The sequence below is a fragment of the Periophthalmus magnuspinnatus genome, chromosome 3 (assembly GCF_009829125.3).
Source record: "Periophthalmus magnuspinnatus isolate fPerMag1 chromosome 3, fPerMag1.2.pri, whole genome shotgun sequence".
NCBI lineage: Eukaryota > Metazoa > Chordata > Actinopteri > Gobiiformes > Gobiidae > Periophthalmus > Periophthalmus magnuspinnatus.
Window position 1 is genome coordinate 8,437,633 of NC_047128.1, and position 15,367 is coordinate 8,452,999.

The window sequence follows — 15,367 nt, forward strand, 5'->3', positions numbered from 1 at the left end:
AAATTTCATTAACTTCAAATTATAAAGCAGATGTTATGTTCAGACAGTTATTCTTTAAGTTACTCATACTTGAGTAGTAGTTTTAGTTTAGAAGTCTTACTTGGGTAGTTTCTTGGACCAGTACTTTGCACGTCTAGTATGATTTTGAAGTAACGTTACTCTTACTTGAGTACAATTTTAACTACTCTTCCCACCTCTGTACCTCGGTTATCCAGGAGACAAATGTAGGCCTAAGTCAAAATCTGTATTCACACACTCACGTTTTCTCAAACATAAATAGCACGTTTTAAAACTCGAGCATGTTGGAAGCCCTTGTAAAAATGACTGTGGGCAGTACTTTGAGGATGACGTATCGCACCAATTAGCCAATCCAAACCTCTGTATGTAAATTAAAGAGGTTTCTCGGAAGTGGAGCGCAGATTCGTATCAGGCAACAGCTAACTGTGGCTAGCTACGTGTGCTAGAAGAGACAGGGACGGGACGGGACACAGGGACAGGCCAGGGTGCACAGCTTAGGGTTCCGTGCATCACAGCCATGCAGTAACCAGACGGACACGGTCCTCACATTTATCCGAGTTATTTCCACAGGACACCCCAGTATGAAAGTCTGCTGTTGCCGTTAGGGAACAAGGACCGAGTGCGTCTTTACCGAGCAAGGTGGGTAACGTCAACACGGTTTAGGGTGTCTTTTTTCTTTTGGTTATTAATTATATATACATATTTTATCACTTTTGCCCAGCTCTGTGATTTTTGTTATGACTAATTAAATGTCTTAAGTGAGCTGAACAGGAAAAATGCATCGGATGAACTGTCACTATCTTAATACTGTATTGGATTTACTAGACATCAGAACAACACCTGTAATCTAACATTTATATCTTCATTTTTGTTGTTTGATCCAGTGACATACATCGTCTATGTCTGGGATCCTGTCCGTGTCTGTCCTCAAACGCCTTCCCTGTCAGTCAGTCGTGACAAAGATACGGGCACTCTGACATTAGCTCCAGTCTATAGCCAAATTCAGTGATTACAGTCACCCCGTTTCTTAGGGTTATAATTGGGCTTCTTTGCAATCCCGATGAGTCCAAACCGCTTTACTTAGTAGCACACGTATTAACCTATAGAAGACTGTATAGAGACTGTCCCTGTCTGAATTAATTCACTCCCTAAGGATCATGCCATGTAGTTGTTTCCTTATATAAACAGCAGTTAAAAAGGGAACTAAGTATGTATATTTCTCCTTTTTATTTAGGTCTGACCATATCACTGTGACCTCAGACCTTGTCACGAGTTCTCAAGCTACATTTGAAGAAAAATGTAAGTACATTTCAAATGTATTGGTTATTAATTTGTATATCTTATTAACCAATTTATCCAAATCATTATTTTGAGAGAAAAGTGAGTAAAAAGTGACAAAAATCAAATTGGTTATATCTGTTTGTCTAACCATAGATTAGTTACACCTTACAAAAGTCGGATACTATTTGATACGAAAACTAATATCAAAATTGGATCGTCATTTGATGAGGTATCGATACTGCAAAAAAATCACACTAACTGGACACAATTTGAGCCTTCCTGAACAGTTTTAATATGATTTTGGGCAGAACAATTATTAGACTTAGTGCTAAGAAAAAGAAAGTAGTATTATTTTGTATTTGACAATTGCGTTCTATTACTTTAAAACAGCATTTTTTAATCTTCATTGTGGTGTCATAATTGGTATAGAATATTGTCTGAATGCCTTAGTATTGAAACCAAGTTTGAAACGTTTGTATTGTGACAACCTCCACTACTATAAATAGTGTTATCACACACCCACAACACAAGTGTTGGAGTAGTAACCTTATGTTATCTAGTCTAGTTCAGGTTGCGTCCGGGTTTATTACCAATGTAGTCCTGTTTTGATCTATCAAGACAGTACAATGTACAACCAAGCATTTCATCATACATAATAAATACATACATAACTTTATCACCAGCTTGTTTCTGGTCAACCAAAGTCAGCTAGTCCATTATTTTACTTCAAATGATTATAAAGCTGCTAATTTTACTCATCAAAACTGCACTTTTTTTTCTAGTTTCTAGTGTTGTTTCGATACTAAAGAATAGTCTCAGTACTTATTTAGACAATAGAATGATTTTCACCATTAAATGGTAGTACTTTCTTTTATATTGCCGTGTGTTGCCTTCCTTCCTGCTGCTATCAGACTGTACAATGAACACTGTTAACACTGAACATGTGTCATTCATCCATACCTATGTGCAATGCTCAAGTCACTTTACGAAGATGTTATATTAGAGTCTATTTTTAGTTTATTTTTAAGTATATTTTTAAAATTATTTTAAACTATTTATCGATTATCTTGTTTTATTGCATGTACCATTTTCCTTCTGTTCTTTAACAGTGCAGTGCAATACTGGAATTTCCCCACTGTGGGACTAATAAAGGCATATCTTATATCTTATCTAATCTCTCAGTGGTCCAGGTAGGTTCCATAGTGGTCCATGGGCCTATACTAGTCTATGTGGTGTTACATTTGTTCTGATACAGCTCTAGATGATTCTAAAGCTATTCAGGAAAGATGTCTGTGTAGACCCTCAGTCCAGGTCTGATACATAGCAAACGACGAAGTTTAAATCTGTCAACTGGACAAATCGTTGTAGGAGTGAAGACATTTCGCTGCTCATCCAAGCTGCTTCTTCAGTTCTGGTCAGAATGCTGGTGGCCACTGCCTTAAATCTATCTGAGGGGAGGAGGCTAACCACACTGAAACTGTAAACAGCTTTTGTTTCCAGTTTCAGCTGAGACAGTAGCAGGGTCATTAAGGGCTGAATAGGGTAGTCATTTTCACTAGAATCATCAGCAGAGCACTTCATATATTAGTACATGATATCACAAGGTAAAATAGAATGTTTTCTGTTTGAGAAAAGAACTCTCAAATGTGCAGGGTTTGTGGGTTAAACATGTGTGAATGAAACAAAACACAACTCCAGGTATGTTTGTAATGAATAAGGATTATGATATAGATCACAAAACAGTAATATAGGCCCTTTAAACAAACAACCTTTATTTTGTGTTAAAAATTACATTCTATTGTTTAGAAATTTAGCTTTTATATCACTGTAATATATTTTTTTTCCTGTAACATTTCTCATTGTTGATATACCTGTGAAATCTTTGTTAGCTGTTTGCAGCATGAGTACCCACGAGTCCAGCATGAGCACCCTGTCCCCGGAGATGCCCGCCATGTTCGATGGCATGAAGTTGGCGGCAGTTGCCACAGTGCTGTACGTGATGGTGCGCTGCCTGAACCTGAAGAGCCCCACCGCACCACCAGATCTTACCTTTCTGGACACGCCCCTCAACCGCTTCCTCCTCAAGTCCTGCCCCCAGCTCACCAAAGAGTGAGTCCACTGTTGGTATTGTAGGTGTTACCATGGAGATCTCAGTGCCATCTGGAACTCTGGTGAAGGTAGTGCTTTGCTGGTACGGATGCAGTGTTTTGATTGAGGTTTAAGGAAATGAAGGCTGTGTAGATGTTATTCCCCAGTATGACAATAAGCAAACAGCAGCAGTTTTTTTTTTTTCCCCTCACTATAAACACTAGTAATTAAATATATGCAAGAATGATTAAAGTGCATATAACATGAGTTCACGTTTTTCTAATTATTATGTTTTTGATAGGCTAATACTTGTGGTAAATATTTATCATAGTTTTACATCAGTTATGTGGCAGTTTGAGGAAAAAAGTTGAAAAGAAAACTACAAAAATACAGGAAGTAGTGCTGAGTTCTAAAACAATATTCCTCTACCCTTGTCATCAACACAGAAAACTCCATTCAAAATGCAGGGATAGTTTACTCACAAGGAAGGCATTTTTTCTGATAGTTTAGTTATGATTAGACTAAAAAAGTAACACTTTTGTTTTGTTAAATGAAAGTCTATTGTGTAATTTAGACAAGTTTTGGTAATAGTTGTGGAATGACTTGTACATATGTCACAAATGCTGCCCATGTCCAACCAGGAAGTCAAATTTATAAACTTCATCAGAATAAAATAAACAAACAAAAAATCTACACAACATTTTTACCTAAATGTTAACTATGTTTAAAAAGTAGTCTATGCCATACTGTAGAATAATTCTCTATGGAAGGCATTATCCAGTAAAGCTGGGCATAGGATCTTCAAATAAGGACATATGGCATTTTCTTTAGATTTTTTTTTTTTTTTTTAATTGGACATTCATTTAAGTTTATAAAGCTGTAAGTGACCCTACCTTCCATCTCCGTGTGACATCACACTATTCAGAACTACCTGTGCTTTTAGGTCAATCTGCATTAGTAGAGCACAAGGAAGTACTTTTTGGTCTCATGCCATGCCTGCATTTTAAAAATGGATGCTGCTAAATTAAAACTAGATTCATGTATTTCAGAACATGTTTGTAAAGGTCTGAACAACAGGGTTAGCATCTTTATGCATAAAACAACAAAATATCCCGTATTAGTGCTGCAAGATTAATTGTGAATCAAATCGAAAATTCCAATTTGAATGGACAGAATTAACAAATTGCAAAGGCTTTTAATTATGATCATTTCCCCCACAAACAAGAAAATCTCCTGTTTTGTTCTCCATAAAAACTGCTAACCCTGATTCTTGTATTAAAAAGTTCAGATTTCATCTATGTAATCCCTCAGTCATTCGATCCATATCAAAAGGAAAAAACACCAATTTTTTACAAAACCTAGCCTACAAACAGAAACGGTAAACAATTGGTGTTTTGAGTTTCTGTGTAGCTAGCTCCTCCCATCAGATAGATATAAGGTAGTGTCCACCAGTTATGACCAGAACTGAAGAAGTGGCTTGGATGAGCAGTCAAATGTCTTCACTCCTACAACTTTTTGTCCAGTTGACACATTTTATTTTTCTTTTGCTATAGTTCAGATTTCAGTTGTTTTATAATTTATGTTTTAATGATTCTGTTTAAAGTTGACAATTTTAACCCATCCAGAAGAATTGCCAAAAAAAAAACAAAAAAAACCCCAAATCATTCAGTCCTATCCTGTGTTTTAGTTGTCCGTTGTCTACCTAATTAACTTCATCTTTTTCTATCTTAATGTAATATTTATCAAATCACAAAGACTGAAGTTTAAATCTGTCAAGTGGACAAGTCGTCCAGTTACAACGATTTGTCCAGTTGACAGATTTAAAATTTGTCTTTTGCTATGGATCAGACCTGGACAACTGGGGAATTACAGACATTACATTAAAATGCAGATTGAGTTTAATTTTCCAGGCCTTTTTAAGCAATATTATCAAGGAAAGCCAATCCATTTTCAGACTAGTGTTGTTGCGGTACTAAAATTTCAAACTCAATTTTGAGGAGTAGATTTGATACTCAATACAGACTATAGTATATTACTATATACTATACTATACTGCCATGATAATAAAAGAAAATACTTTCTTTAGACAATAGAATGTAACTTACAATATTAAATCATAGTCATTTTTATATTACCATGTGGCCTTATATCTGTGTAAATAAACAAACAAACATCTATCTGGGAATCCCTAAGTGACTCTGAACAGTGTGGGGAATCCCAAGCAGGCTTCCTCCTCCTTCTTTTCCACCTCCTCCTCTCAGATTAGACAGATCTACAGATGATGATGTGACTCTGTTGGCGAGATGTCACCTGACCTCATGGCACCCGGACCACAGGCTGCATAATAAGACATTGATTTGCACAGTGTACTATTACTTGTGGGGACAGGATAATGCTGGACCATTAATTTTACTGCATTTTACTGGGTGTATTTTTAGATTGACTTGAAATGGGAAATTGACGACCCTATTCTAAAAACATAACATTAAATTACAAACGTATCAAAGATCAGATACTAATTAATAAAACAAGTATCAAAACTATATATTAATTTCAGCAGGTGTCAGTACTAAAAAAATAATATTCACAGAACAGGAATGAACCTTTCCTGAATAGCTTTTCTGAATAACATGGTAATATAAAAGAGTACCACAATTTTAATTTTGAAAATTTTAATGAAAATTTTATTGTCTAAAAGAGTTTATTTTCTTTTCTTTTTTTTCAGTACCAGAATCGGTATTGAGTATCGAGCCTATGTCTCAGTTCGAGTGTTTTTTTGTTTGTTTTTTTACACTGAACTGTCATAAATCTTGACTCAAATTTACTGTAAAAAAAAAATATCATACAGTATTTTCATTTCTGCATGTGATGATATAGCAGGAGGATGTAGAAAGGGGAAGCGTGTTATGCCACTGCGTCAGCAGAGCAAAGTACGGCGTGATGTTCTCTGGCGATAAGCAAGGCCTTTGCATGTATTATATAGTATGTTTATTGACATAAAGCTGGACTTTGGCTTTGTAACATAACCCATGTGGATGTGTCAGTAATGATAACATTCTTATGAAAAAGTAGTACAATATTGATAATTATGTCAACTTAACAACAGTGAATACATTTGGATACTCGTCCAAGTAGCTTCTTCAGCTGAAATCAATCTAAACTGAGATAAAGTATAAACCATTAGCTAATGATTCACTCTTTTTCACTAAAATAAAGCTGCAGTTATTGACGAATTTGCTGTGCGATTCTGCTGTGCGGGACGTGCTAGGGCGGGCTATACATGACCAGAAACGCTGTCCCTGTGGGATGGAAAAAAAAGCCTGCGCGCCTCTCACTGTGACGTATTTTTATTTTATCAAATGTTCAAAGTTGGAGGAACCGCTTTACTAAACAAAATAAAACATGTATTCATGTATACATGTTCTTATACAAAATAAAATCACAATTGAATATGCTCATGACTTTGTAACATAAACTTGTATGGACACAAGATGGCAGAATGCAAGTTCACAGCACAGAAGACCATGAGGTCTGAAAACAACAAAATATATAAACGTTTCTTTAGCTTCAGTTTAACATGCCAGAATAACAGTAAAATCTTTTGACAATGTACAGATTATATAATATTTGGTAACCTTTACCTGAAAATTGAAAAGAATGACAAGAGTGATTTATTGTTTCTCTCATGCAGAAGTTTAATGCAGTGAGGAGAAGCGGCACGAAATCCGAAAGTGGTGGATGAAGGCATTACCAATCACTAAAACAAAGGATCCTAGGCTTAGTAGCTGATTACTGATGATATAATTACAATTCCCTTGAATGAAATGACAGGAATATTACAGAAATAAAATATAATACACATTTTAACTGTATTTATATTGTTTTAAGGCTTATGTAAATGAATCTTTGTTGCAAACCTTTTACAGTTTTAACCATTTTCTCTTAGCATGACATCACATTATGAATTGCTTTCGTGTACATAAGAACAGAGCATAGTATTCGGGGCATATAGCACCATTCTAACCTATCACACATACACCTTCATTAGAATCATTTTGATTATTTCAAACATGTGTGAATGAAACAAAAGAAATCCAGGTATGTTTTTGCGGTGGCTAAACATGGCTAAAAGCTCAAATGAGTGTCATAGAAATGCTGACAGACAGGTGATGTCTTATTTAACCGGTTGATGTATCACAGATGATAAAAGTAGATGACCGTGCCTTAATTGCAGTACCATGAGGTTATCTATTCATGGTGTGCTTCAGAGAAATCCCTGCTTAGGCTCCATTGCAGTTGATTATATTATCAGCAAATGGAGGCTCGGACTGCCTTATGCAAGAGGTCTCTTCTAAATGCACCCATTGCCAGACTGGTAAAGAGAAGGGCAAACCAGGAGATGTAAACACAATGCTAACCTCTTAAATGAGATGCTCCACACGTGGACAAAATTGTTGGTACGCTTCAGTTAATGAAAGAAAAACTCACAATGGTCAAAGAAATAACTTGAATCTGACAAAAGAAATTCTATGAAATGTAACCAATCAAAGTCAGACACTGCTTTTCAACCATGCTTCAACAGAATTACTTAGAAAAATGAACTCATGAAACAGGCCTGGACAAAAAACTGAAAATAATGTGACCAAAGGGACATGTTAATCCAACGTGTCTCCACTAATTATCATCACAGTTGTCTACAACCTTGTAATCACTCAGTAGGCCTATATATAGGCCTACAGGTAGTCACTGTGCTGTTTGGTGACATGGTGTGTACCACACTCAACACCAGAGGAAGCAAAGGAAAGAGTTGTCTCAGGCGTGGCCACAGGAGGCGTTCCCAGGCCAGTCGAGAGACATAGTCACTCCAGCGTGTCCTGGGTCTTCCCCAGGGCCTCCTCCCGGTTGGACATTCCCGGAACACCTCCCTAGGGAGGCGCCCAGGAGGCATCCTGAGCAGATGCCCGAGCCACCTCAACTGATTCCTCTGGACGTGTAGAAGCAGCGGCTCTACTCAGAGCTCCACCCATGTGACAGAGCTCCTCACCCTATCCCTAAGGGTGCGCCCGGCCACCCTACGGACATCCGCATATGTGGATGTTCGGTTTGTCCAGTTGTCATCCACATATGTGGATGACAACTGGACAAAAATCAAAACTCAGGATTTGGAGCCTTTTACTGCACATATTAATGCTGTGGATCCAAATATCAAGGTAGAAGTCTTCAGGAAGCCCACACACACTGACCAATACCTGCTGTTTGATTCACACCATCCACTGCAGCACAAACTCGGAGTGATCCATACTCTACAACACAGAGCTCAAGTGGTGCCTACAAACAGATATCCAAAATGGGCCTTCAGTAGATCTAAGAGAGCTAAAAAAAAACAGAACAACAGGGAATCTGAACCCAGAAGGACAGGTGTTACCATTCCTTACACAGCGGGTGTGCCTGAAAAACAGAATCAGACAGTATGCGATTCCTGTCTTTTTCAAACCCACAAACACTTTAAGACAAAAACTGGTTCACCCAAAGGACAAAACCCCGAGCCATAAACAAAGTCATGTAGTCTACTCCATTCAGTGTAGTGAAGAGTGCAGTGAGCATTATGGTGGAGAAACTAAACAGCTACTCCATAAGAGGATGTACCAACATCGGCTTGAGAGTTCCTCTGGACCCCAGTCCGCCGTGCATCTCCATCTCAAAGCCACTAACCACTCCTTTGAAGATATTGAAGTTCAGTTCTTAGCTTCTTTAACTCCCCTCTCAAACCATTTTTTTCTCTGGCTATTTTTGTTAGGAAAGAGAATCCTTCCTTAAACAGGAGTGGGGGCCTGAGTTATAATCTCTCCCCCATCTATAACTCCATCCTCAGACAACAGAATAATGAGAACAATAGCAGGGTTGTTAAGGGATGAATAGGGTAGTCTCAGCTGAAACTGGAAACAATAGCTGTTTACAGTTTCAGTGTGGTTAGCGCCTCTCCTGAGATAGATATAAGGCAGTAGCCACCAGAATTCTGACAGGAACTGAAGAAGCTGCTTGGATGAGCAACAAAACATCTTGATCTTGATCGATTTGTCCAGTTGACAGATTTGAACTTTGTCTTTTGCTATGGATCAGACCTGGACGACTGAGGGTCTACACAGACTTGTTTACGATGACATTTTTTCTGGGCCGGGCTCCACTTGGTGTAATGTAAAATGATTTTTAAGGTGGTGCTACTGAGCCATCGATTATTATTTTTTCTCTGAGTCTTTACTCAAAATTAGAGCTAGCTGAACTCGAATTTTTAATGCCGCTTACTTGTATACATAACTGTTTATTGCTTAATTTCTGCTTAATTTCTGCTTGATTTTTGTGAGTCACTGACTCGCCCTCCTTGCACGTTCATGCTCGAACCCTAATAAAAGGCATTGAGATGACTGTTAGATTTGATTTGTGTATCGTTGGTAGGATCAATTTCACAGTGCACATTAATGTGCTTGATACATTTGAGAGAGGACAACACAGGAACCCCACACATTCTATCTTTGTAGAGGTCTTAACTATTATAATGTCATCACTTCAGCTGTCATCACTTCAGCTTTCTGAAGTGAGTTCTCTGAGTAGAGCCCTTCCTTGGATTGTGACTGGTGCTAATAGGCCCAAAGGATCAAAGACACTATTAACTGATGACAGGACGCCTCGCCGAGTGAATGGTTTGTTTGTGGTAGCCACTGAGAAAGTGAAAGTGTCCATCATTGTTTCCCAAATGAGACCTAGACTTTGCTGTGATTGAGCTTCTTCGCAACCAAGATCTAGGTCTTTCACAACTGCTGCACAATCCTCAGGACAGAAGACCTTCATGACTACCATGAGTTGGAAGCTAACTTGTGGAGAAGCAGATTGGACTCAGCAAGTGAGGCTTGAGTTATTTAGAGCAAGTCAATTGCTTCAGTTGGGGAAGGCACGGAGATCAGGCCATCATCGACATAAAAGTGCCTCTCCTCAAACTTGATGCCCCATAGTCTTTTGCTCCTGCTTGAATGGCCTTGCGCAATCCATAAACAGCTACCGCAGGAGATGGCGAGTTACCAAACACATGGACTTTCATTCGATAGTCGATAACCTCCTTGTTAACATCATTGTCCTTATGCCACAGAAAACAGAGGTAGTTGCAATGGTCTGTTATTTAGATCAGGGCCTGTAAGAAGCATATTGTTGAGTGAGACACTGGAGTGCTGGGCACTTGAATCAAAAACTACTCTGATCTTGTTGGGCTTGAAGGTGATAAACCCTGAATGTTGGAAGATACCAACACTCTTCTCCCTGCTTTCGTGCAAGTGCTACTTCAGCATAGCCATTGGAGAAAACACCTTCCATAAACTCCACATATTGTTGCTGCATGTGGGGTTTCCTCCGCTTGTTTCGTTTTGGGGAAGAAAAGCGACTGAGTGCTAGGTCTCTGTTTGGCATTTGCAGATGAGGCTCTTTAAAGGGGAGAGGGGCGACCCAGCTAGTGTCATCGTCTCTGTACATGCCCTTGTCCATTATCTCTAAGAAAAGAGCATCCTCAATGGAGGGTGCTAGCTTATTGTCATTTTCAGTGCGGTTGAAAACTGTCCTAGAGTTTGCTCTGGGGCTTTGCTCGGCCTGTTAGGATGTGGCATTTCTTTGAGTTGCATAAAATTATCACATTGTCAGAAAACTGTGGGGCGGCCGTTTTCAAGAAGTACTGTCTTGAATGAGCTAACTCTTTGCTTGTGGACATTACCTACACACACCTCCCCTACTACGACCCACCCTAAATCTAGGCGATGGGCAAAGGGTGCATGATGAGGGCCATTGACTTGTTCCTTGACTTTGTGTGCAGGTAAAACGTCTCGCTCTAGTAGCAGGAGTATTTCTGCCTCAGGGTTTATCTCTGGAATGTATTTTGCTATGGACCGAAGGAGTGGTTGGTGCAATACAGCGCTTTGAGTTGGGCTTTCACTTCTATTGTTAGGAATGTCCTGACATTCAATGAGGGCAGGCAGTGGGATTACTACTGACCCATCTAAAGACTCAACCTGAAAGCCTTCAGCTGTTTTGCCCCATGTTTCAACCAGGCCAGAGCAGGTTCTTAAGTTGTAGCAGACAGCTTCGTTTTTAAAGTTAAAGAGTTCAAAGAATTCAGATCCAGCTAAGGAACGGTTGCTCTGGTCGTCTAGGATAAGCCTTAACTGCACTGCCTTTGTAACCTTTAAGGTACACCTTAGTGAGACATATTTTGGAACAAGAACGACCCCACTGACCTGGACCGCATACTTTTGTACAGCTTGTAGTTACTGCGATGACGTCAGAGTTTTCTCCCTCCCTGCCATCCCGTTGAGCAGGGGTGATCGGAGCCTTGTTGGTTTGTGGTGGAGGAGTAGGATGCATGACTGTGTCGTGGCTTGTACTATCACATTCAGACCACTTTACTGTAGATTTACAGCGAGATGAGTGTCTGAAGCGCAGCACTTGAAGCAGATTCCTTTCTCATTGAGGAAGGCCTTTCTTTCGTCCAGTAACTTGTTCCTGAATGTCCTGCATTTCTTGAGTGAGTGAAGTTTGTTGTGCAGTGGTCAGTTCTTGTTAATGTCCTTGTTAGGGGTGTAATGTTTGTTTTGTGCACAGCGATCAGTTTTGCAGAGGTAAAGTTCTTTATGTTGGGTCTTTCTAGTTTCAAATGTGCTTGGCTGCTTTGCTGGCTGAAACTTGGATCATTGCGTTTCTTTGCCTTTCTGCATATGAACTTACAAAAGTAGTGAAAAGGTGGGAAACAGCCGTGATTGTCCTCTTTGTACTGTGAACCATGTGACATCCATTTCTCCTGGAGTGCATATGGGAGTTTGTCAACAATTGGTCCAATTCCTCGAGAAGTGTCCAGATAGAGCAAGCCAGGGAGGTATCCGTCTTTCTTAGCTCCTTGGAACTCCTGTAAGAGATTCCCTAGCTCCCACAGCTTCACATTGTCCTTTGCTGTTAATTTGGGAAAACTGTCTCTGAAAGAGTGATTTTTCGAGTATTTCAGGTGCTGCATAACACTCATGAAGTTGTTCCCATGCCTTCTGCGTTCTTTTTTTGTTCAACTTTTGGTTTAGTCTTGACTTTAGGATAACCAGATGTACTTTGAATGGGCAAAGCTGTATCGTGATTATTGAGCTCTGGCCTACTGCTGATGGGTGGTGGCTCTGAGTCTGAAATATCATCTTCAGGTGAGTGCCAGGTAATGAATGTGGCATCTGAGAGTACTTTCTGGTTATAGGCGGTTGGCACTGGTGGGGGACTTTTGAGGTTGCCATTTTGATCACGATGAAACATCAAATGCTGCTTTTCACTATGTCATCAATATGACACCAAGGTAAACCACCGAAGAAGCACCGGGACCACAGGGGACATTTTGTTGCTTTATTTTCCTCTCCAAATAGCACAATAACATGCTCTTAGCAAACTGAGCTGAATGTGATATGAAAATAAAGTTCATTCATCTTTTATCAAACTTCACATTTCTCCTAAATAATTGCCATGTGTGAGCTCCAAGGTGGATGGCAACAGATGGTGACTAGTATCATGCCAGATGTCACATGCTCACGTTTTCCATTAAAACCGGAAGTAGTGCTGTAAAACCGGAAGTGGAAATATCCGGCAATATTTTGTAACCTAAACTACAATCAGTAATCAAATAATTTTATTCAAAACAATTGTAAAAAATTTTAGAACCCTTATTTTGGCTTTTTAATATATTTTAAACATAAGAACTTATTTATTAGGCAACACAACTATATATGGCAGATTTGATACATAACAGGATGGAATATTTTGTCGTTTGCACAAATAATTGTAGTCTACGATTTACTTGTTGCGACTTTTCAAATTGTAACTTTGATTACATTGCAAATGTGATGCACCTTGCAGCCCTAAGTAGTTAAGTGAGTAGTTAATCATTTGCCATCATAGACTGTAATATATAAATGGACATAGCTAACCTACTAGCCGGCACGTTTCAAATAGGAAGTGAGCATGGACGCACTTCTGGCTCCACTGACTATGCCTCCATTTCACTTTACATTGCCCTTCTCTCTCTGTAACTGCTGCTGTTAGACTTCAGTCATTTTGGACTTAAAATGTTCATATTGACCCACACTATGTGATCCCTGTATTTTTATTTTGCTATTGTGTCCATAAATCAAGATATGAACATTAATAACAAACACATCAGGCACCTTCTTTCCCCTAGGTCGCTCCCCCTAGTATTAGCAACAGGTTTGATTGGCAGCATTGTTTAGCACCTGCTCCCTGCTAAACCGTGATGCAAGCGGGGAGGTGCATTACCTTCAATAGCCTCACTCCAGATTGGCTCTTTGGTTCCTATGATACTCATGGTCAGAATTCCTAAAATGCAACTTGGCTCCAAATTGGCCCCTATGACTGCCCGTCTCAATGAGCTTCATTTGACTGGAATTGAATGCTGTGGGGGTCGCGCTCCCTTTGTCCACTTATCTATATAGTATGTGTTCTTCATACACAAAATGAAGAACACATAATAAACCAAATTCAGAAATTCCATATTACTTTTGGCAAAACCAAGTATCAAAACTTGGTATAAAGATGTCTATTTACCATATTTTCCGCACTATAAGGCGCATCGGAATATAAGGCGCACCTTCAATGAATGGCCTATTTTAAAACAGGTTTCATATATAGGGCACACCACATTATAAGGCGCATAGAATATAAAGTACTGTAGTAGCTGGGGTTGTGTTATGCATCCACGAGATGGAGCTGCACTAAAGGGAATGTCAACAAAACAGATAAGTCAGTCAGTCAAACTTTATTAATAGAATATAAAAAAATGCTCTGAGAACTTTGTTCACTCACAAAACAAGTTACTGCATTCACAATATAGTAACTCTCGAAATAGTGCAAAGCAATAACAATAACTCAACTTTGTTCAAACGTAAATGTCCATATTCACAATATCTCCCAGCCTTGTTTAGTTGTAAACACGTGAAAGAAACACGTAAAGCTCACTTTTTCAGTTCATTCCTCATTCACGAATCCCTCGAATTCTTCCTCTTCAGGGTCTGAGTTGAACAGTTGGGCGAGCTTGGCATTCAAAGTGCCCGATTCCGTCTCGTCAAAATCGCCATTATCCGTGTCGCTGCTGTTGTCTGGCAGTTCAGTGACAATTCCTGCCTTCGCGAAAGCTCGGACCACAGTTGAGACTGATATATCAGCCCAGGCATCTGCAATCCATTGGCAGATTGTGGCGCACGTCTGTCTCCCCGTTATTACCGCTGTTACTTCGGCGACGCCTCCTGACTACGGGTGTCATAATTGACCAATATTGATCCATATATAAGGCTGTGGGTTTTTGAGAAAATTAAAGGCTTTTAGGTGCGCCTTTATAATGCGGAAAATACAGTATTTTGTATTGAGTGGTGCAAAAAACTAAACACTAAATATAAAGTATTTGCTCTTACGGGCTCCATTTTTCTTTGCTATGGCAATCACTCTGAACCAATGGATTATGCAATTACAGAATACTTAATGCCTTTCAAATGATAATAGTATTTTTTTTTTTTTCTGTGACCCACATTAAAATGCTCTCTGTGTTCCCTGGAGAACTGACATTACATCATATCAGAAGGCACATAACAGTCTAGCAACCACACGCACACAGCGGCACACTCTTGCCACATATGTATTTGGAGATGTGTAAATATTTTTAAGGCTCTTTGGAAATGGGCCATTTTAGGCAAGCAGTGTTCCACCTTTTCAGACTTTGTCACTGCAAATGGAATGAGTCAAAGATAATTGTGTGCAAATGTATTGCGGCCTTGCTTTTAGATTAAATGCTGTGGGAAAAGCCCAATGGCCTACACTGTTCAGCATGTGAACACACTCTAAACCAGTGGTTCTTAACCTTGTTGGAGGTACTGAACCCCACCAGTTTCATATGCACATTCACCGAACC

The 15,367-nt window shown here is 39.2% G+C and overlaps 1 protein-coding gene across 1 annotated transcript in view; it reads left to right on the plus strand.

The window, feature by feature from the left end:
* Positions 1-394: 394 nt before the first annotated feature.
* LOC117391745 (monoacylglycerol lipase ABHD2-like) overlaps positions 395-15,367 on the plus strand; it is a 61,627-nt gene continuing 46,654 nt past the window's right edge. Inside the window, exons 1-3 of the mRNA XM_033989654.2 lie at positions 395-657; positions 1,253-1,317; positions 3,189-3,408. Of these exons, the coding sequence (XP_033845545.1) occupies positions 3,200-3,408 (209 nt within the window). The 5' untranslated portion in view covers positions 395-657; positions 1,253-1,317; positions 3,189-3,199. The remainder of the gene's footprint in view (positions 658-1,252; positions 1,318-3,188; positions 3,409-15,367) is intronic.